At 34.2% G+C, this 22528-nt stretch overlaps 2 protein-coding genes across 3 annotated transcripts; both read left to right on the top strand.

Moving 5' to 3' along the window:
* The first annotated feature begins 9560 nt into the window (after window positions 1–9560).
* On the top strand, window positions 9561–20385 carry LOC18037356 (E3 ubiquitin-protein ligase RKP). Its single transcript, XM_006427976.2, has 11 exons — window positions 9561–9831; window positions 10196–11836; window positions 12319–13143; window positions 14371–14531; window positions 15504–15642; window positions 16346–16429; window positions 17318–17599; window positions 17685–17816; window positions 18699–18898; window positions 19122–19326; window positions 19627–20385. The coding sequence occupies exons 2-11, from the start codon at window positions 10346–10348 to the stop codon at window positions 19927–19929; spliced, it is 3822 nt and encodes a 1273-aa protein (XP_006428039.1). The 5' UTR covers window positions 9561–9831; window positions 10196–10345; the 3' UTR covers window positions 19930–20385.
* Window positions 20386–20481: 96 nt separating this feature from the next.
* LOC18037355 lies at window positions 20482–22278 on the top strand. Of its 2 annotated transcripts, none has more exons than XM_024181022.1 (5): window positions 20482–20987; window positions 21254–21304; window positions 21405–21538; window positions 21643–21734; window positions 21833–22278. In XM_024181022.1, the coding sequence occupies exons 1-5, from the start codon at window positions 20694–20696 to the stop codon at window positions 21862–21864; spliced, it is 603 nt and encodes a 200-aa protein (XP_024036790.1). In that variant the 5' UTR covers window positions 20482–20693; the 3' UTR covers window positions 21865–22278. The 2 variants fall into 2 exon arrangements, with proteins under 2 accessions (XP_024036790.1, XP_024036789.1); XM_024181021.1 differs by having other exon boundaries at window positions 21822–22278.
* The last annotated feature ends 250 nt before the right edge of the window (window positions 22279–22528 follow it).

Genomic DNA, 22528 nt, shown 5'->3' with positions numbered 1-22528 from the left:
TCTGAATTATTTATTAAAAAATAAAGTATTACCGTCAACCATCACTAACTATTACCGAGAAATTATAAATGTTATATGTTTAAATCATATTTAGAATTGTTGGAATACTTGTCTCTAGTTCTACAAAATATTACCAATAACTCCGCACGAAACTTTTGTTCGTCGCATATTTTTAGTCAAATTTTTTATTTTAAAATTTTGACTACAGATCTACAGCGAATGAAAGCTTCGTTGCCAAAACTATTGGTATCATCATGTAGAGCTCATGACGAGGATTTCAAAAATATTAAACTTGACATCAATTGATATTGGAAAAATAACGATGGCAATGGTGGGCGGCTAGTGATAGTGATATGACTATTGGTGGTTGGCCAGTGTTAGAACTATAAACTTTTAGTGAAAATTATCACCTATAATTTAGGAACATTTATATTGTATTATCAAGAATTAATAAACGAATATGTGTAAGCATACTTGAATCAATAATGCTTACTTGCTCTTAAGAGTTATGTGGTTTGTCCTTCAGATCGACACGTTCTCCTAGAGAATCCTTAGTTCTCTTTGTGCACTCTCTTTAATTATGGGATGTTAGAAAGAATAGAACTATACAAGTGACCTGGAGACCACAACCACTCATATAGACAACTCTTCATGTCGTCTTTAAATATTCCTATTTTGGCTCATTAGAGATATAAAAATTACTCTTAAGTCTCTACATATTAAAGGCTCACACCCTATCAGATACATTAAATCTCAAATTACTAAAAATCTTAATAGATCACTTTTAATTGGGTTTAACCCTATATAACAATGTGCAACATATAATTATTCACATACAAACCCAACATTGGATTAAAGATCCAATAGCCAGAAATGTCGAATGTGAAGGACTTACTTGAAATAATTATCAAGTATTAATTAACTGATTACGATAAATAAATTTATTATAATATTATTTGATTAAACAGAATAATAATAAAAAAAGAAAATGACTAGACCCGCTTAAATCCAGGGGGTAAGTTGTCTAGTTAACTAGGCAAATGTGGTTAAAATAACAATAAATTATGCCAAATATGACTCAACGCGTTAAATGCCAAGAGTATGACTCAATTGTTTACATGCCAAGAATATGACACAATAATAAGTGAAAGTACACAATACCCTTAGCAGTAGCTAACTTAAAAAATAAAAGAAAATTTGAGTTGGGAAGTTCAGAAAGATGATGTCATGAGGTTTAAAAGTCAGAGGGAAGGAGAATCAAGTTCTTTCACCATCAACCTCCATTATCATCAGCTGTTTAGGTGTGTCTCGTCGAAATAGACAAAATCGAGCATTATAACAAAAAATTTAAGGTTAGTTAACCATAGATTTGTGTATTTATTAGTTTTGACAATCTAGGGTTTGTTACTTTTGAATTTACCATAGATGTAAGGCTTTCAGAATTTATAGTTGAGGATGTTATTTTAGGATGATAAAGATGGTGTCTTGCTTTCGATAATTTATACTATGTTGCCAGTTGCCATTATAATTATTTGAATTCTGTAAAACAGATTGCTCGACTTCTAGACTTGTTTGGTTCAAAATTTGAGAACTTACAAAATTGGTTGGGCTTTTGCAAAGTGCTGTATTATTTTGATGACAAAATGCATATTTCCTTTTAGGATGACACCTATATTGAAAACAAAAATAAATAAAGCTGATCATTTCAAGGCCAAAGTGTCAACACTCTCCCAAATAAAAGTAATTAAGAATATCCAAGAGCGTCTTACCAAGAATAAGAATTAGATGGATATGTTTAAAGCATCTTGCTTTGGACATCTTATTAATATCTAACATTTACAAATTTCTAGTACCATTAGAGAGGTGCATTCCAATGATTTTTCTTTATGTCGTTTAAGGTGGGGAACAAGGTAAGTAGATTTTCTATGGAGGAGTTTGGTCTAGTTACTGGTTTAAATTGTAAACCGCTTTATAAACCCAACGCAGACAATGTGGATGATGATGGCTATGCTAGATTGTATGAAGAGTTAATGAATGGTCTTGAAAGACGTACCACCTTTGAGTTAGAGCAATTGTTCATGAATTCCAAATCAACCGATGATTGAAAAATTGTAAAGCTTACTATGTTGTACTTTTAGAGGCTATTCTCCTTGAACATATATGACACATGGACAATTTTGAGGTCTTTAATAGTTATCCTTAAGATCGTATTTGTTTCATGAAGACTTTAGAAAATTTGAAAAAAGCTATAGTAGATCGTGTAAGAATACATAAGAAGAAGATTATAGAAGACACAAATCACAAGAACGAGGCATACACCCTTGCTGGATTTCCAATGGCGTTTCAGGTAATCAGTTTCTTTTAAACTTTATCATTTAATTAAATAGCAAATCATTATTTTCCTAGCAATTTATTATTATGTTAACTATATAAATATGGGCTTACCAAGCAATGTCCAATTTTCGCGAAGAGTTTGCCATGCATAATAAAAATACGATTCCTCGAATTCTTAATTGAACTGTATCGCGTAATGTTCAATATAATGAGCTCCTGAAGTACATTTTCAATAATAAAAACATGTGATTTATAAGAGTGCAATATTAATACATATACATTATTTTGAAATTATTTTATTTTACTAATTTTATCATATGTTTTACATAGGTTACTATATTTGAAGAATTGCATGCTAGCCTACCTAGTGAGAAGGAACAAGATTATATAAGTTGTTTTTACAATAGTGATTGGCATGAAGAGGTTGGTGAAATTAAAATTGAAAATGGTGATGAATCAGGTAGTAATTCTGGTGACATCCAGTCAAAGTTTAACAATAGTGGTGCAATGGATAATTTTAAATTGAGCTCGGCCTCTCTTAGTAGTACGGATAAACAAAATATGAGAAACAAAATGGACAACAAAAATAGTGAAAAGGTAAGAATGTTGCCTCTTAATATCAATACAAATTTAATAAAAATTTTCTTGAATATTCAATTTTCTTTGTAGGATGGTATGTATTCTGCAAGTCTAAGCAACCATAATTTTAACATACATTATAACAATTGCCTGGATAAGATAGAAGTAGATGTGCAGAAAATGCAAGTTGAGGTTTCTCGTATTGGAGGCAAGATTGATAATCTTGAATGCAAATTTGATAAAATAATTAAGCTAATTGAAGATTTGAAATCTACGCAGCCTAAAACTTTTAAAATGAGGTAAGAAACTACAAAATTTCAGTACATATAACAAAAGAAAATAACTTAAGAAATCTTTATATGTTTTCATTGTAGGCAACTTACAACGTCAATGACAATTTTGATGTCACTCCTGCAAGAAACATCATGGAAATGACATTAATTCATGCTTCAAACACAAGAGGTGATAATTTGATCATCATACCATCTATACAAACTCCAGGTGTACAGCAATTGACAAACCCAGCTCTTAAAGTTTATGTCAGAAGGAAGAGAGTTAGGAAGGAATCCATTTACTTACGTTCTTTATATATTGACCCACTAAAGAAGCCTCAGATGCTAGTTGCCTTTGAAGTTAAACCATCGATTGAGGTAAATGATAGACTTGCATCAGAGAGATAGGTGACACAAGCAAATAATGTTGAACCGTAAGGTTTCTCTCTTTATTAATTAAAAAATCTTATAATTATTAGTTTATAATTTTATAATTTATAAAATTATAAACTAATATTGTATGACGGTTGATTTAGAAATTTTGTGAAATGACTTGTTGGCATAGTGATAGAAGTTTCTTCCGAGATTTGTACGAGTCAGGCGAGTGGCTGAGCAACTTGGTATTTTTCTAGATTTTCTTTTAAAAAACCCAATAAATAAGTTATAATTATTAGCCACTCATCACTTGATTTTTGTTTCTTCATATATGGTGAATAGCACATGGATGTCTTTTGCTATAAGCTAAGATTGGTCATGAGCAAATACACAACTCCCCATATACAACCTTGTGCTGTTATGAACTCTCATTACTCATAATGTTGTCGATACATTGATTTGCATCATTAGTACTTGCAATGTTACTACTTGCAAGAAACTAATTTTGCTTCTAGGCATATAAGTATTATTAGTGGTTGGCTCAATCTCATGCTCATTCATGGGCCCTATATTTTCTTGTGGTAAATCAAATCTAGGAGCAAAATGTTTGGGGCTAATCTCACCTTCTCGATTACTTTCCACGACTTCATTGAAAAATGTTGATGGCATAAATGTTGGATAGGCCTAACTTTTCTCTCACAAGCTATTCAAATGTTGGTTATCCTCTCCATTCAAATTTGCTTGCAGTATTGGAGTAGTTAACCTACGTTGATATGTGACGCGAATAGGTGTTATGTATACAATACCACCAAGATTTTCATGCAAAAAGAATTGCATGTCATCATCTGAGATAATTTCCATAGGTAGCACCAGATCTGTTGAATTGGCTTTGAACTTCATGATAATTTTGTACTCTAAAATGCTAATTCTAATAGTCTGAGCTACATTTTCAAGCAACTGGGATTATGTCGAAGAAGAATGCACTATTATTCCTTTTGTGGCTAAGGCATTAAACTTGTATTCATTGCTTTAATTAATCCATTCACTATTGAATAAGACAATAATGTGTACCATATCCATTTACCTAAAAATCATGTGATGACATAGTAAAATTATTAACAAAAAAAGCTGTTAAAAGTTCCAAACTTCTATGCTTTAGTTCTAAAGTTCTAGATTTATAAACTTAACTAGAGGCCTAGAAGTCTAGAAGTCAAGAATGCGATCTATAACCATTAATCAAATGAATTCAACTATTACAGATCAAACACCACAAATGTCTTAAAAAAAGATAAATAACATGTATTTTTAACTATAATCGATCACATTTTACCAAAAAAAGGCTCAATAACAATAGCCAATACTTTTAGGTAGTGTTTATATTTTGGATTGGAGTGAGAATCTTGAGGAGTGGGAATCCTAGGATTGATAGTGTGGAGTGGGAGTGAGAGTATGTTGTTTACTTACATTGGAATGGGAGAATAGAATTGAAACCAGAATCTAATTTATGTGTTTACATTGTCTTGGATTGTGAGTAAATAGTTTTAAATTATAATTTTACCCTTATTTAAAGAATTATAATTTGTAATTAAAAAATTAATAAAAAATAAAATAAATATTTTATTATATTTGTAAATTAATAATAATTATTAATATTCTTAATTATGTAAATCATAATTTTTTAATTAATTTTAATTTAAATTATGTGAATAAAAATTATTAATAATAGCAACACAAATGAAACATTATTATTGATAATATAGTAAAAAATTAATATTTTTTTAGAATAAAATATTTATTATTATTAATTAAATAAATAATTAATATTTATTAAAATTAATGTTCAATATTATTATTTTTAATGAATTTAATTTATAAAATAATATAATATTATTATTTAAATAAATATAATATTTATTTTTATTTTATTAAATTTAATAAAATAAATATGTTTATAATTATTATTTTTAATAAATATGATATTATTTATTTATTTTAATTATGAGGGTAAAAAGGGAAGAGGGGGGAGTGGATTCCCACTCCCACCTCCCCCCATGGGAGTGAGAATCCCACTCCTCACTCCAAAATTAGGTGGGACATACGGAGTGAGAATCCCACTCCCTCTTAAAAATGGTAAGTAAACAGTAAACACTGAAGTGGGAGGAATCCACACTCCAGTCCACACTCCCACTCCAGAAAGTAAACAGAACATAATTTTAAATAAACATCAAAACTAACCCTTATGATAAATATTAAAGACAATGTAGCCTCTTTCAAGAGCATGCAGCTTCATACAGCAGCAAATATGATGTATAAAGATTGTGTTGAAGAATTTCTTGAAACTGTTTGAATTTTTTTGAGGGAAGGTGATGATTTTAATAAGTGTTTGATAACATCTTAAGAGTGTTGGGTGCATACTTTTGTTGGAGATGATAAGGGTATTTTAGACTAAAGACCACCAAAATGTCATACACACTTAATTGAATAAAATTGTCATGTGTCTGTAAACTGTGCATGATTTTATCATATTTAAATAAAAATCCCTTAAAATGACAAGGCTCGTGTTTACTACTGCAAGCGCATCTTATGCCCTCAGCATAAAATATACAGTACGTACCCAACTAAACTAGGATGCCAAACATGCCCTTGATGCAACTTCCTTGTTAGTGCAAAAAATTTGTCTATACTAATCTTTTATTACTAACCCCTCATCTCATAAACAATGTTAATGGCTGAAAATCATTATCATAGATTATATTTATTGAAGTTTCTCTATCGTGTACTGGCACTCGAAACTGCTGGGCTTGTAATCTAATGGCGCGATTTGGACTATGCTTTTTTCCATCTTCAAATTGTTTGATCTCCTGAGATATTTTAATAAAATTTTTATTTTAATCTTTTTTTCAAATATTAGAATGGGTGTCAATATAGCACTCGAAATTTCCAAAACAAGACGAGGCAAAAAAAAAGAAAAAAAGAATAAAGATAGCGTGTGATTTTGTGAAATAAATGAATGGCTCACTTTTTTATGAAAGATTAAAAACCTACCTGCCACAAATTGGTGCCTTGTGCAATTTTATTATCACATAGAATCACACTACTTTTGTTATATTTGGTGCCACCTGTCCATTTTTAACCCCAAAAAATGTCATCAATTTCCACGTGTATCTCCTTGGAACCTTTAGTGTCAGTATTCCAGATCCACATATCACATGATCTGGCCTGTCCCGGAGCGTGCCACGTGTCCCTTCGACAGAGCGAGTACTATTTATTTTCGTACTCTTTAACATTTATGCGGTACTCATACTCATACGTAATGAAACTTCGTCCGCATTGCGAAATTTTGATTACAAAAAGTAAGATAGCATTAATTTATCAAACTCTCTTTGAATATGAAAAACATGTGGTTGATTTTTTGGGGGAAAAAAATATTTGATGGTTTTAAATAATTAAAATCATTTTCAGAATTAAATTAGTAATTTAAATCATTCTCATAATAGTGTTTGATTGATGCTTTTATTAAAGTAATAATATCGCTGATGCCACTTGCTTAAGATGCTGTCTCCAATAATTTCAATTATCAAACGCTATTAATCTAATTAAAAGTTTCTCCCCATTGTAATACCTGATTAAAAAAAATAAGATAGCATCACTCCACACACGCTCTTTAAATATGAAAAACACGTGATTGATTCTTTTTTTAAAAAATATTTGATGTTTTAAATAATTAAAAGTTATTTTTAAAATTAAAATAACAATTTAAATAATTCTTTGATTGATGCTTTTAAATAATTGTCATAATTCCCCCAATTTAAATGATTGATACTACTTCTAAATTTTATTAGATAAGCCCACAAATGATGTGGTTATCTATTTGTACCACCTAACTCCTTTCCATAATATGAAAATTGTTCTTTTGAAAGATGGATACATTAGATTATATTACTTTATATAAATCATATTTGCATCCACAACCAAAAAAGTCTCTTAAACACAATTTTCTTTTTTTTTCCCTGAAGATGATCATTATCACATTTTTCAATCACAATAAACCTAATTACGCCTATTGGCCCCCATGATTCTCATAATTTCTATCATTGTATGTGAAAGCCTTTACCCTCTCCTCCCTAGAGACTTAAAAAGAATCATGATATTTCTAGTAATTTAAAAGGCCAAATCCAAAACTCATCATTCCTAAAATTAATATTTGTTAAAAAAATTTGTATCTCTTCTCGTCTAAAATTGCACCCGTTAAATGAAATTTTTAAATCTTTTTCGAATTGAACATTATTATCATGGTACGTCTGTCTCATCTAATCTTTCTTAATTCATCTAAATCCTTGTTTTTCTAGATACATATTATTACGCCTGTCTCATCTAATCTTTCTTGATTCATCTAAATTTTTGTTTTTCCAAATACATATTATATAAAATATTACACTTTTTCTTCTAGAAAACATTTTTTTATATCCCCATATATGGAAAATTTTCACTTGAACAAAAGCTCTCCGAAAACGACCCCTTTCGATTTTCCCCGATCGCAGCCACAACCAGTGACAATAATCAAAGGCGGCTAAAGCCTGAAGCTTCCATAGAAAAAGGAACCGGACAAAACCCAAGAGAGAAAACAAAAATAAATTAATTAAAAAAAAAGAAGAAAAATGCCAAAGCTATCGGTCAGTTGACTTCAATCTTTTGCACATGAGATGGAAATGGAACAGTGGGCACTTTGGATGACTCATATCTCATAAGAGAGAATCGAATTTAGGCCGAATCATATAAAGTATGCTAAGCCTTAGTGCGCGCGCTGTAGCGTTGTTGTGTCTGGCGGTGAGGATAAAAATTCATTCTTAAGGTTTTTTTTTATTATTTTTTTCAGGTGCATATGGTCGAACACTTGGTGGGCACTTCTGTTTTTGGAATGTACTCTTCAACAAATAGAGGGAAAAAGGGAAAAATTAAGAACTTTATTTTGTTCGTGTGGAATCGATATCGGGATTGGGATTCTATGCCGTGTTTAATTTGAATTGGTTGATTCCTCTAACGAATTATTTTGATAAATTCAGTAGCAGTATTTGGCGGCAAAAGTATCATTAATTATTGGAAATGTGATACCGTTATTAATTATTTTGGCATTTTAAAAAGCCAATGATAATGTTGAAAATGCTCAAAACTAGAATACAAATCACAACCACACATGTAAAATTATAAATAATAAAAAAATACGTTATATCTTAGATTATGTGATTATAAAGATTTATTCTATCTTAAAAAAATTCTATCAAACAGATTCTTCTAAAAAAGCATATAATTTCTTTTTTATCATATTTGATAGCATGGCAAGAATTATTTTTATCCTAACGATTAAATCATTAAAAAGAAATTTTTAAGTCTTAATTTGGTTATTGACTTAAATAAGAAAAATGTACTTAATTTACTATTTATGTTTGATGTGTATTTTTTTTTTAATTTAAGTTTTAATTTTGTGTATCGTAAGAGTAAACATTTTTTACTTATGGTCAAAAGTCCCGACCTCTCTTTCTTTGAGTCGATTTTTCGGTTTAATTTTAAATATTCTCTGGAAAAACTCATAATATACACACATAGCTTACTGGTTTAGTGATGGGGGAAAGCTTCAATTAGAACAAAAAAGATAATTTATTACTATAATAAATTATAAAATTAATTATTTTTACTATTAATTTCCAGATTTAACGCACAAGACGTAAGGAACCGTTGACCGCGTTACAGTAACGGCACATGAAAAAAAAAAAAAAAAAAATCGTTTTACAACAAACGGTGGAAGCAAATCCTCAAAAGATCGGTCCATTTTCTCTTCTCTTTATCTCTGGAGCTGCGGCGCGGTAAATAACATCACTCGCCACGTCATCACTGCGTAGGTTCCAAACAATCACCGCCACGTGTCCGTAGCCCCTCCCCAGCAGTCAGCTGTCTCGAGCACCAGAAACCTGGAAACCTGAACCCTCGGTTTGTTCGTTCGTTAGTTACTTAGCGTCGCGCTCTCTTCTCTTCGCTCCGGGCTTTTGGCGATTATAGAGTCCACACTCTCTCCTCGTAAAAAAAAAATAATAATAATAAAATAAATAAAAATGCAAAATTAATAAAAAGAGAACTCGCTTTCTCTCTCTACAGAGACTTTCTGTTTTGCTTTCGCTCTCTAAATTAAATGGCGTGTGGAAACCCTAGCTGCCTGGCACGAGTCGACTGCCGCCTTTGCCATTTCGAGTATTAATTACAACATGGAGATGCAGAGGTAATTTTTTTTCATATTTTAAAAATCAGTTTATTTGATATACGTTTTTTTGAGAAACAATTTTTTTTTAAGTGATTTGTTTTTGTTTTGTTTGAAAGATAAAAAAAAAAAAAGAAATTTTCATACGTTTGGCTTCGTAGGCTACGTGGAAATGAATATAAAAAGTTGTTATGTGTTCAAGTGATTGGTATTAGTATTGATTTGGTGTTTTGTTTTTGCTGTGAATGATGAAAATGGGGAAAGTTGTTTTATTTTGAATAATTTTTTTGTTTGCTAGTTTTCTTTTTGAAGCTGTGAAAATGGTATTATTTAGCTTTATTTTGTTGAAATGGAGTACTAAGTGCTCGAATTCTTAAACTTTCAGGGGTGAGGAGATGGAGGTGGTAGATTAGATTATTAGGTTCTTGAAACTTTTGTTTTGTTTGGAGAGGGGTTTTGGTTTTCTCTAGAGGTGTATTTGACTTTGGAATAGGTTGGAATATTTGAATTTTGAACAAACAGTTCATAATTGGGTATGGCGGAAGACGGCCTACGGATTGGTGGGCTTTCTTCTGGTTTGGCCTTGATATTGAACGGTGATGATGGAAAGGATAATTCGTCGAAATCACGTTTCGTTTCCTATTGCGATGATTTCGGCCATCAGTCTGTGGAGCAAACCCTTGAGTATATATTTGGTCTTCCCAACAAATCGCTTGGTCCTTTGACTTGTCCGGTTGACAACAATTTAATCCGCTCTATCATTAAGAATGATTTCTCAAAATGTTATTTGAATTCGGATGCTGTGGTTGCTAACAGGGATGGGATAGGTATTCTTGAAAATGGAAGTGGGCCCCATATTGTTGGTCTTGAAGAATCCAGCATTTGCGGGGATGTTCGAATTGCTAAGCTACCTTTGCTGGTTGAGAGCTTGGCAATGTTTAGTAGTGCAAGAGCTAATGTTTGTGTTTGGAAGGGGAAATGGATGTACGAAGTGACTTTAGAGACTTCAGGGGTACAACAGCTTGGATGGGCAACTCTTTCCTGCCCATTCACTGACCATAAGGGTGTAGGTGATGCTGATGATTCGTATGCCTTTGACGGGAGAAGGGTTAAGAAATGGAATAAAGAAGCAGAGCCATATGGTCAATCATGGGTCGCTGGTGATATCATTGGATGCTGTATAGATTTGGATTCTGACGAGATTTCATTTTATAGAAATGGTGTTTCACTTGGAGTAGCTTTTTCTGGTATCCGCAAGATGGGGCCCGGATTTGGGTATTATCCAGCTGTCTCTCTTTCTCAAGGTGAAAGGTGTGTGCTGAACTTTGGTGCCCGCCCCTTTAAATACCCAATCAACTGTTACCTTCCCCTTCAGGAATCACCACCTGTAAATGCTTTTGCCGCCCAGTTGCTCCAGTGCTTATCGAGACTGTTAGGAATGGATAAGGCTGAGCGTTCTTCAGTTGAGAAATCCAGGAGACTGAAGAGGTTCGTCTCACTTGAAAAAATATTCAATCCTGTTTCTCATGGGATATGCGAGGAGTTCTTCTCTCTGCTTGAAGCAGATGCAAGAATTATAGAGTATGTTGGATGGGGTATACTTCTGTCATTTATGATGGAGGTATTTGGACTGCAGGTGCCACATGACTATTCCAGTCTGGACAGAGTTGTTGATGTCTTTCTACAATTTCAAGGATCACGTTCGATTTTTGAGCATATCATACAGGCACTTTCCTGTGGTTGCAAAACAGCTTCAATGGTTCTGACAGAATGCCCATATTCAGGGTCATATCCTTACCTTGCTTTGGCATGCCATATCTTAAGACGGGAAGAGTTGATGGTCTTGTGGTGGAATTCATTAGATTTTGAATTCATTTTTGAAGGATTTCTGTCAAGGAAGAGCCCTAATAGACAGGATCTTCAGTGCATGATCCCTTCTGTTTGGTGGCCTGGTTCATGTGAGGATATATCCTATGAAAGTAGCATGATGTTGACAACAACTGCATTATCTGAGGCAGTCAGCAAGGTATGCCCTTATTCTGCAGAATGAAGTTCTAACTTTAGTGTTTCATAATTTTTGAGCTATGAATGACTTCATGTTTTTGAGGCCTTTGCTACCATAGATTTTATAACTGGGAAGATGAACTTCAAATTAGTGTTCAGTTTTATAACATCATTTTTAAAGTGAATAGTGAAGTATGCAGATATTAAGGTATTCTTGCAAAGCGTCTGTGAGACAAAAACACACATTTACTCTTGGTGCATATAATGTTTTTACCAAACTATTTCAGATGTTTATATCTGTTGAATGCTTTTTTGAATTCATATGTTACACAAGTGTAGTATTTGATATAAAAACTTGTTTCTTTGGAGGTTACTTGAATGGCTCGTGTGGGGGCAACATTAGTTGAATTATCTTTACATTGGGGTCTAGTTGTTTGTATTATCATTTTTATCCACTGCTTAGAACTCTTCCCTTTGTCAAGAAAACAATTTGTAATTTTGCAGATTGAGGAGAAGCATAGAGAGCTATGTCTATTAGTGATACAATTCATACCACCTATTTCACCCCCACAATTCCCGGGATCTGTGTTCAGGACATTTATACAGAACATTTTGTTGAAGAACAGAGGAGCAGATCGCAGTTTACCACCTCCTGGAGTTTCAAGTAACTCTGTTCTTGTTTCTTTGTATACTGTGATACTCCATTTTTTGTCAGAAGGGTTTGCCATAGGTGACACATGTAGCTGGTTGAAGAGATCTGAAAAAAATGGTTGCAATGTTGGTTTTTTGCATAGAGGTGGTCAACAAAGCTTTCCCATAGGGTTGTTTCTTAAGAATGATCTTCTTCGAGCTGACATTTCCAGGCTTGGCGGATCATTTAGTCATCTATTGAAATCTCACCCTGTAGATGATCAAGATGCTGAAGTGATCCGGTGGGAGGAAGGCTGTATGGATGATGAAGAAACTAGAGTGTGTCATTTATCTGAGCACAAACCATGCTGTTGCTCCAGTTACGATGCTGAATTTGTGAGAAGTTTGAAGTATCCAGTTAGAAATGCAACTAAAGGTTCTCGGGGCCATTGCAGCTCAGTGCCTGAAAGGTCTGCACATGTTGCTGCAGAGTGTAGTACAGGAAGTTTGAATGATGAGATAGCTGATAAACCTAGCACCAGTGATCAATCTGAATCTGACTTTGGTTATCATCCAGTACGGCACACGATGACTGTACTGAGAGAGAGTAATATGTCTGCAGCTACACTGAAAGAGGAGGAGCTTCTGGATGCATTGCTGTTGTTGTATCATATTGGTCTTGCACCGAACTTTAAGCAGGTGAGGTGATTGTGGGGTAAAAACTTTCTCAAAATTAATATTCAGTGTGCTCTGTTTTCTATTAAAGTTTTTAATTCTGTTATGTTGTGCTTTTTTGTTGCGTTGGATCTTACTGATTTTTCAACCTGGGTTTTATATGAAATTTGTAAAAGTCTGAAAAGAAGATGCAGTGCGAAAGTAACTATATTACAAAAAGCTGGAATAATGAATTTTTCAGACTCTCTCCTTTTTGCATTTCGTTATAATGTTAGCAATTGTTTCAGACCCTTTATTTACAGTTATCACCGACCATACTTGTGAATTTGAGCATGTAGTGATGTGTTGTGCATTGTTTTTAAGAAAAATATTACTGGGACTTAAAAGCATACAGAATGTTATGGGTGCATTTGTTTGTGTCATACCATTACATCTTGTGTTATTTGAGAAAAGAGAAGCATAATTGTTTGTGTCTATACACCAGAGGAGGAGCTTGTGATTAGTGGGTATTATATATGTGAAATGGGCAGGAAATCCTGGAATATCTTTTGCTTCTTTATATTTGTAATTTCAATAAAATTTTATTCTTTGTTCAGTTCTAATATTTGTCTCCGAGTTATGAAGTTGGAATTTATTTGCTGCCTGTGATTATGTAATGCTTCTCATCAATGTGAACTTAAGTTTCTTAAACTTTTCTGCATTCTCTGTTGGAAATTTGATTACACATGTAATTGTTGATGGGAACACGGTTCGGAATACAGAATAATGGTCCCCTTTATGATTGGATGACAAATCTGGAACCGAAGTTGAGAAGATTCAGCTAATGAACTACTGCTGAGTGTCATCTTTCAAGTAGCTGTTACAGTGTGATGGCTCTAACATAGAAAGAAAACAATCCATATGTGTCTATAACATAGAAAGAAAACACTGTCTGTGTTTTCTAATTCTATCTTCCAAGTTTGTAGGATTTGCGATGTTTGAGTTAGATTTTTTTGAAAAGCTGGGGAATTGTCTGTTTGAATCTCCTCAATCAGTCATCTTCTTGGAACAATTTTTGTTGTATTTCTGGATTTTGCTTAATGGGCCGGTTTGCATACTTCACATCCACCTGCATTTTTGCTTGCTTTGTGCATTGCTCCAAATATTGTTCAGGCAAACAGTTTTAAACTGGCAATTTTTTTATTCACATAGACCTCATTTTTTTTTTCTGATAGTTGTATTAGATCTAAAAGTAGTTCTTCCTTATTGTAGGCATCTTATTACATGTCTCATCAGTCTCAGTCAATATCTCTGCTGGAAGAAACTGATAAACAAATAAGAGAACGAGCTTGCAGTGAGCAATTAAAGCGGTTGAAGGAGGCTCGTAATAACTATCGTGAGGAAGTTATTGATTGCGTCAGGCATTGTGCATGGTAAGATGACCAGGAGGAATAGCTTGTAAAGTTGACTTAGTTTTCTCACATCTGTTGATGATTTAAGATTTTCTGTGCTGAGCTATAGGTTCTCTGATGAACTGATCAACAAACAGATCTAGGAGTGTTTGCAAGATGTTATTTGTTTATCGTTCTTCAGAATTTCTTTACCCATTCTGTCTGTAGTGTGGTTTTGCCTGGTTTTGGTCATATTAATAATCTACCATTTAGATATACTGAAGTTTTAGGTGCTTAAGAAGTTCTACAGTTTTATGTCACCGTATAGCTTCTAGAGGACTATTACTGCACTTGGTAAAGCTTTGTTGTGCTTCTTTGACCAGACGTGCTTATTTATTGCATTCTGTGTTCAATGTTGTATTATGGTGTCAGTTTTATTTTTATGGAGGAATTGCTTTTGTTTAAATATGTAAGTGGGATCAATGCAATTCCAAATTTATGTTTTATTCAGTTGGTTTAAACCCCACTTGTTAATTGCTTGCTAAATAAAGTTTAAGAGAATTCATTGGAGGTGACAAACTTCATTATGTTAAAAAACTGTTTTTTTCCCTTCTCAGTTGTACCCTGGCCAAGTGCTATCTGATTGCCTAGTCATATGCTCTTTTAAACAAGTAGCAGTTCCCTGCCAAGGTCTGTAGACCATGTGTTGAGCATTTCTACCGTTGTCATTGTCATTTCTAGCATTTTTCCCTCCATATGGTAGGCATCTTTTATATTTATCACTAAATTATAATGAAGAACAGTTGGAAAAGTGGTAAGAGCTTTGCATTGTATGAACTTGTTGTCCGTATGATGTTGTTTTATTCAGTTTTTTGACAATCTTGAAAGTTAAGTTTTCTGGGAAAAAAACTCGATTGAAACTTGCGATTTCTTTTCTGGCTATGAGAATTGTGTTTAATTCATTGCTTGTCTATGTTCTTAATTTCATTTTGTCCCTTTTTCATACCTGTACAGGTATCGCATTTCTCTATTTTCTCGGTGGAAACAAAGAGGCATGTATGCAACATGCGTGTGGGTTGTGCAGCTACTTCTGGTTCTTAGTAAAGTGGATTCGGTGTTCATTTATATCCCTGAATTTTACCTTGAAGCACTGGTAAGCTTTTCTTCTTGTATATGGTTAATTAAGTAACAAGAAACTATATGAAAACCATCTCCAACGAGAGTTTATAGTATGTATACATGTGCATTTAGACTTGTTTATGATCAAATAGCATGTCTCTTCCTGGATTTCACTTGCTATGACTGCTCGAATTAGATCAAACAGATGCAGTCTGTAGTGCATTTTGACAGAAATGTTTACAATTTCTGCAGGACATTATGGAATTAGTTGATGCAACTACAGAGTGAGATTTTAAGTTATGAATAAATCTCTGTTCCTGTTTTTTCGTGTCATAGCATTCAATCCTAATACAGGCTGTCGGTACATTATTCTGGCTATATTTTTTACTTGTGTCACTTTTCTGCTTTTGATTTTGTAGGCATGTGTGAATACAAAGCTCGGTTTTTTTTGGGGGGGGGGGGGCGGGTCAGTAAATGCTTTTCTGGTGTTATTAGTTTCATATTTTTGGAGCCAAAAGTATGTCGAAAATTCAGAAAAAGGAAATTGGGTTCTAGATGTTCTTCATATGGTTTTGAAGAATGAATTTTTATTGAGTCAGGTTTACTGAAGCATTTTACGTTTTTGGTTTGAATGTGGTGCTGTATCATGTCTACAATGTTTTGTGTTTTCTGCGCTGTTCACTTCTATTTCATGTTTAGTGAGTTTTTATTAACTAATAACTTGATGACACTGTCAGGTTGACTGCTTTCACGTCTTACGTAAAAGCGATCCTCCATTTGTTCCTTCTACAATATTTATCAAGCAAGGACTTGCTTCCTTTGTACGTCTCATCCTTAATCTCCCTGTTTTGTTTTTATTCTTGTTTTATTATTATATTTATGTGCGGTTTACTCCTTTTATGGTGTATTTAGTATTTACCAAGACACAAAGCATTATGAAAAATATGAACATGTGGGTTTGTAGGGGATTTCCATAATCTGTTGCTGGATATTGGGTAATGGGAAGTAAATGTTCGAGAATTCCATAATGGAGTTTGTTCGGTCATAAATTTTATCACTTCAAATAACTGTTCTCCTTATGTCAAGGCTTTCTTATAAAGCACAATGGATTATCTTTTGCATCGTACCATGGCAAATCAACCTCTGGCCTTATCTTCAAACACTTTACCTATTTTATCATGTTTATGTCATTGAATCAAAGCCAACTTTTCTGGATTTATTGTTCTCGTAGCAAATTAAATTTTACACCCTTCTGCTACCTTTATGAAAATACTTAATACAATCAAGAGGTTGAAATGTATTCTTTTCCTGTGATTTGGTCCTTGAGTGACTGAAGGGATAGTGAACTGGCCAGATTTTTGGGAAACAATTGTTTGCCTTTGCATTTAGCAGATCAAAATGTAAGGGAGCACTTCTTAATTGAGAGAATGGTTTGTCTCATATAATTTATCTGCCCACTTCTTAAGTTTTCTGTGTCTATTAGTAAGACAAGTAAGCTGCTGAATGCTTCATTAATTCTTTGTAAAAGGTTAGGTTGTCATTTAATAGTACTAATCTCTACCATTTTTGGTTATCAGAGATTCAGCTGCTGCTTTTTACTGTTTGTGATGTTTAAGATGTCCGTACTATCCATGGCTTCTTTCTAATATATGCTTTGCTCAAAATGTATTCTGCTCTGGGGTTCTGAGCTTGAGATTTTTGTTGATTAGGTCACTTTTGTGGTTACCCACTTCAATGATCCAAGGATATCAAGTGCAGATCTGAGGGATCTTCTTCTGCAATCTATATCGGTCCTGGTTCAGTATAAAGACTATTTGGCTGCTTTTGAGAGCAATGAGGCTGCTACTCTTAGACTTCCAAAGGCGTTAATTTCAGCATTTGATAATCGATCCTGGATTCCAGTAACTAATATTCTTCTGCGGCTGTGTAAGGGTCATGGCTTTGGTTCCTCAAAGCATGGAGAATCGTCATCATCATCAGTTATTTTTCAGGTGAACAATGGACCATTTCTTATTGCTTGTTTCTTCATCTTTTGTGTACTATAACTTCTGACGGTTGGTCCTCACTTGCCTTCAGAGACTGCTTCGTGAAGCTTGTATCAATGACGAGGGGCTATTCTCAACTTTTCTCAATCGTTTGTTTAACACGCTCAGCTGGACGATGACTGAATTCTCAATTTCCATTCGAGAAATGCAAGAAAAATACCAGGTATGATAGTCTTTACCCTCAAACACAATTAATCATAGAGCAATGAATTGTTAATTTCATGTCACATTCGCTCAATTTTTTGTTTTTAGTTTCTTCAAAACCTTGGTAAGACAACCAACTTCTGTTTTCTGCAATACTTGTGGCAAATAGTGTGTAAAGGGATCCATGACGATAGCATGAGAGGCATGTGATTTGGTGATAAGATCTGCGAATGAGGAATTACAGTAAAATGTTTGACGAGAATATTCGGCAAGTATTGACGGATGATTAATTGATGATATTATGGCTATATTACTAAATCAAGTGAGAGACGCATGGTCTCCTTGCACCATATCAACTTAGTTATGCAATTTGGTCTTCCTGATTATTTTAATTAATGTGGCACCATTGTTAATTACTGGACTTTTGTCAATTATTATATTGATGACTTGGGATGAAGATTTTATTGCTCATGAGTACTGTGATTTAGTCTGGCATTTATTAGTTGTACTGGTTGTTTTAACTGTGCTGTTATCTTGTGGTTTTGTTATTTTAATTAGACCGAAGCTATTTGCTACGCAATATTGTTTATCAATTAAATTATAAAGCTACTCTATCTTAATCGGCTGAATAGCTTATCACAGAAAGGATATATAGAAAAAGCTCAAACCAAACACATAGGTAGGAATGCGTCCTTGCTCTGATCTGGGGATTGGCTTTACTGTTATTTTCATTTCTATCTACACACAAGTAATATGTTACAGAAAATCTATACAAAAATTGATACGTAAATGTAACAGAATAGTGAAAAGTTCTAGTTTGTGGCCTTTTTTCCGAAACCTCCAGCTCCACCCATTTTTCTGTCTTGATCTTTTGTAATTGTTATCATATGTTCTTTTGCAGGTTTCTGAATTTCAGCAAAAGAAATGCTGTGTCATTTTTGATCTCTCATGCAATCTGAGTAGGGTTTTGGAATTTTGTACCCATGAGATCCCTCAAGCATTCCTGTCAGGAACTGATACAAACCTCCGGAGGCTAACAGAATTGATAGTTTTTATTCTAAATCACGTTACTTCAGCAGCTGATGCTGAGTTTTTTGACTTGTAAGTTCTTCTGCTAGTGAATTGAACTCATGGCTGCTTGTTTTTCCTCGATATTTGGTACTATTTTATTTTTTTTCCCGTCACTCATTATTCCTGTCAATATATTGTGTGGTGGTATTTACAATTGATTACCTATTGATAAGCCGCTTTTAAAGAATTTATTCATGGCTGGTTGATTTTTATTAAATTTTGATCATCTGCTTTATGGTATGTTATTTTGTAGGTCACTAAGACGACATGGTCAATCTTTAGAGAAAGTAAATCGAGGCATGATATTAGCCCCCCTTGTAGGTATCATCTTGAATTTGTTGGATGCTAGTGCAGAGTCGGAATGCGGAGTCCAGAACGATGTTGTGGCCGTCTTTTCAAGCATGGACTGCCCGGATACCATTCACTGTGGATTCCAGTACTTACTGGAGTATAACTGGGTTAGTACTCGTCTCTAATATCTCGCATTCCTAGAATATATTATGATTTGTATGCATGTGCATTAAAATCCCTTATTCTTTGATTACATTTTGCGTGCTGACTTGTTCTTAGAGAATCCCAGATTATTTTTGGTTTCGTATATTATTTTTTGTGCCTGCTTGTGTGTGTTATTTCGTGTATAATTTTTACTCCCCGACTTTCTAATGCTTTTACTGCAGCTTACTATTTTTTGTTTACTTCCAAACTTTCACACTCAAATTCAATTTCTTTACCTTCCTTTTACCATAATCTTTTACCAGGCTGGATCATTTAGAGGAGATACATATCTTTCTAAACTAGGACAACTGGAGTGCTTCTTGAGCCTCGTTCTTTGCCACATTGAGGCTCAAGAAATGGAGAGAACAAGATGTGGGAGAGAGACAGATGCTGATGATGGCATGTGCTGCATCTGTTATGCAAGTGAAGCAGATGCACAGTTTGTGCCGTGTTCCCACCGGTCCTGTCATGGCTGCATAAGTCGGCATCTTCTAAATTGCTTGCGATGCTTCTTTTGCAACGCCACAGTCCTCGAGGTTGTCAAGGTGGACGAGAAAATTGAGTAAAAAATTGTCCTGTCCATTTTTGGTCTCTGGCATTATCCCACTGCCCTGGATTCCAAGCTGGTCAGCGTCAGATGAATGGTTGCAGATTAAGCTTGAACTCGGGGATTCATCCTTAAACAAAGATAAAAATGGAAAAGTTTAAGGGAATTGATGATGATATATTCTAATTAAAATTCTCCAACTAGAATCGCATGATTATATCTGTGTAGTGTGTAATAGCAAAGGGGGTGGGAAAGATGATCAAGAATTTTTGTAGGGGAAGTTGAGGGCATTATTCTGTAAATATGAGATGTAAATGGCAAAAGAAATATTATATCTCTTTTCATTTTCTCTCTCGCGGACTGTAAATTCTGGTATCTTTCGAGAGTTGACATGTTCAAAGTTTGACGCTTGTTTAAAACTTAAAGAGGCTGCATTAATAAAAGACAATGCAATGTGAAATTGCTCTGGACATAATTCGGTGAATGCATTTTGTGTCGGTCGCTCGAGTGGGAGAAATTTATCTTCTTGGATACCAAGTACCAACAGCCACGAGCGTGTTTCATGTTAAAGTTACGAAGTGTACTTCTGATGTCTGTTTTTGAGATGATGTAGACAATAGGGACTCGAATGTAATTACTCATTCCTAGGTTTTTGTCTTGGGCCAAAACGCAAAATGAAGCCCATAATGAAGAAACTGCGACGTAAGAGGAGTAAAACGACAACGCGAGCCGTCGTACGGCATCACCTTCGCCAGGCGCTCTCTCTTCAGTTCACGGAGCAAAATGTTCAGTACATTGAAGTTTCAATCAGCAAACCCCACTATCGATCACGATTTTAATAATTACAGCTTCAGCAGACACCATGGCTGCTCGCTTCATCGTTTGCCGTTATATCTGAGACCGCCGCTTCGATTTCGACGTCTGTCTGCGCAATCTGAGTATGCGGCGTCATCAGAGCCGTCGGTTTCGTCCCATTACACGACGTCCGTCGGGTCATCATCCTCTTCTTCTCTGCAGCTGTCGCAGTGGAACCTCACTCACCGCCACATCCTCGTGCTCAACGTCATTGCTTGCGCGGTAAATTTTTCTTCGATTTTTTAAAAATCAAAATAATTTTTATTCATCATTGTAATAATTTTTTTTTTGCATTGTTAAAATTTTTTATTTTTAGAAGTTTGATGTTGAATGTTACAAGTTTTGGCATTGGAGAAAATTTTATATTAGCTTCGTTATCACTAATTTATCATAATTGCGTAGTTATTAATTGAACCTGAGGGACAAAAATGAAAAAAAAAAACATGATGATTACTTGTTAATTTTGATTGATTTATGATTCTTTGCAGGCGGCAGTTTCAGCTACTTGGCTTTTCTTCTCTGCAATCCCGACTCTTCTGGTTTGTAATTTCTATCTTTACTGTTCTTCAAGTGAGTTTTGGATTTTTGCAAAGTTTTTATTATTATATTTATTTAGTAATTGATTTAAGTCTAATCCAGGCTCTCAAAGGAGCAGCGGAGTCACTAGAGAAGTTGATGGATGTCACTAGGGAAGAGCTTCCGGAGACAATGGCTGCAGTTCGGTTATCGGGCATGGAGATTAGTGACTTAACAATGGAGCTTAGTGATTTGGGGTTAGCATTATAAACTGAAATACTCATAAGAAAATCATTTCTAGCTAGTCCGACTCATAGGTTGAGTCACACCTTTTTTTTTTTTTTTTTTTGGGTACATGCAGCCAGGAGATAACCCAAGGTGTTAGGAGCTCAACTAAAGCTGTCCGCATAGCTGAGGAAAGATTGCGTCAGTTAACTAACATGAATCCATCAGGTTCATAGCATTTGAAATTAGATTCTTTGCTGTGAGTTTAGAAAGGGATTTAGAGCAATGAATTTTACTCCATCTTTACTTGATTAGTTTCGTCGCAGGAGGTAGTGAGCCAGAGAATTGGACCAACTAGTCCTCAATTGGCTAGGACTGCGAGGGACATAAGGGAAGGAATTGTGCAGGGCCGTGCAATCTTGCGAATGTTTTTCACCCTTACCCAATTTTCAAGGATGGCCCTTAACTATTTTGCTAATCGTGCTAAGAAGTAGATTCATATATGAAAGCATTATGGTGAGAAACATCAGAATTTTCTTCTGTAAAGATATCTCTTCCGTTAGCATTTTCAGTCAGGTTGTTTGTGGATTTTCATGTTTTTGGTTGTTAGACTATGTGATGCTAGGGAACTAGCAGCCATGGTGGCAATATGAGTTCTCTACTCCTTTCCTTTTTTGGTTTATGTAGTTAATTTGCTGCCATGTTGTCCAGGCATGTAATGGGAAATTTTCTTGTTCATCTCTCTTTTAATCAACTAACATACTCTGATTGACATATATCTTTAGTTGCTCACTGGAGTTCTTGAAGCTTTTGATATGTTGAAAATGTGATCTTTGCTGCTTGTGATATCTATATTTATATATTTTCGTTTTCGTTTTCGTTTTATTCATGCTTCTAGGCATCGATGGTTGTTAGAAAAGTCTGACTTATTAGTATGCAAAGTTTTTGTTTAATTACAAGACATAGTATCGTGTCATGAACAGCCATTAGCAGTTGTTATTTTATCGAAATCCTCAAATCCA

Source organism: Citrus clementina, unplaced genomic scaffold (genome assembly GCF_000493195.1).
Source record: "Citrus clementina cultivar Clemenules unplaced genomic scaffold, Citrus_clementina_v1.0 scaffold_7, whole genome shotgun sequence".
Taxonomy (NCBI): domain Eukaryota; kingdom Viridiplantae; phylum Streptophyta; class Magnoliopsida; order Sapindales; family Rutaceae; genus Citrus; species Citrus x clementina.
The sequence above is the reverse complement of the archived record's forward strand: the minus strand, read 5'-3'. Positions and strand labels throughout refer to the sequence as shown.

Bases quoted from the DNA above. Each gene is read 5' to 3' on its own strand.
- LOC18037355 (XM_024181021.1), top strand. From the start codon at position 20,694: ATGTTCAGTACATTGAAGTTTCAATCAGCAAACCCCACTATCGATCAC. The intron at 21,305-21,404 runs GTTTGTAATTTC...AGTCTAATCCAG, and splicing joins CTGCAATCCCGACTCTTCTG to GCTCTCAAAGGAGCAGCGGA. The intron at 21,539-21,642 runs GTTAGCATTATA...GGGTACATGCAG, and splicing joins ATGGAGCTTAGTGATTTGGG to CCAGGAGATAACCCAAGGTG.
- LOC18037356 (XM_006427976.2), top strand. From the start codon at position 10,346: ATGGCGGAAGACGGCCTACGGATTGGTGGGCTTTCTTCTGGTTTGGCC. The intron at 11,837-12,318 runs GTATGCCCTTAT...GTAATTTTGCAG, and splicing joins TATCTGAGGCAGTCAGCAAG to ATTGAGGAGAAGCATAGAGA. The intron at 17,600-17,684 runs GTGAACAATGGA...ACTTGCCTTCAG, and splicing joins CATCATCAGTTATTTTTCAG to AGACTGCTTCGTGAAGCTTG.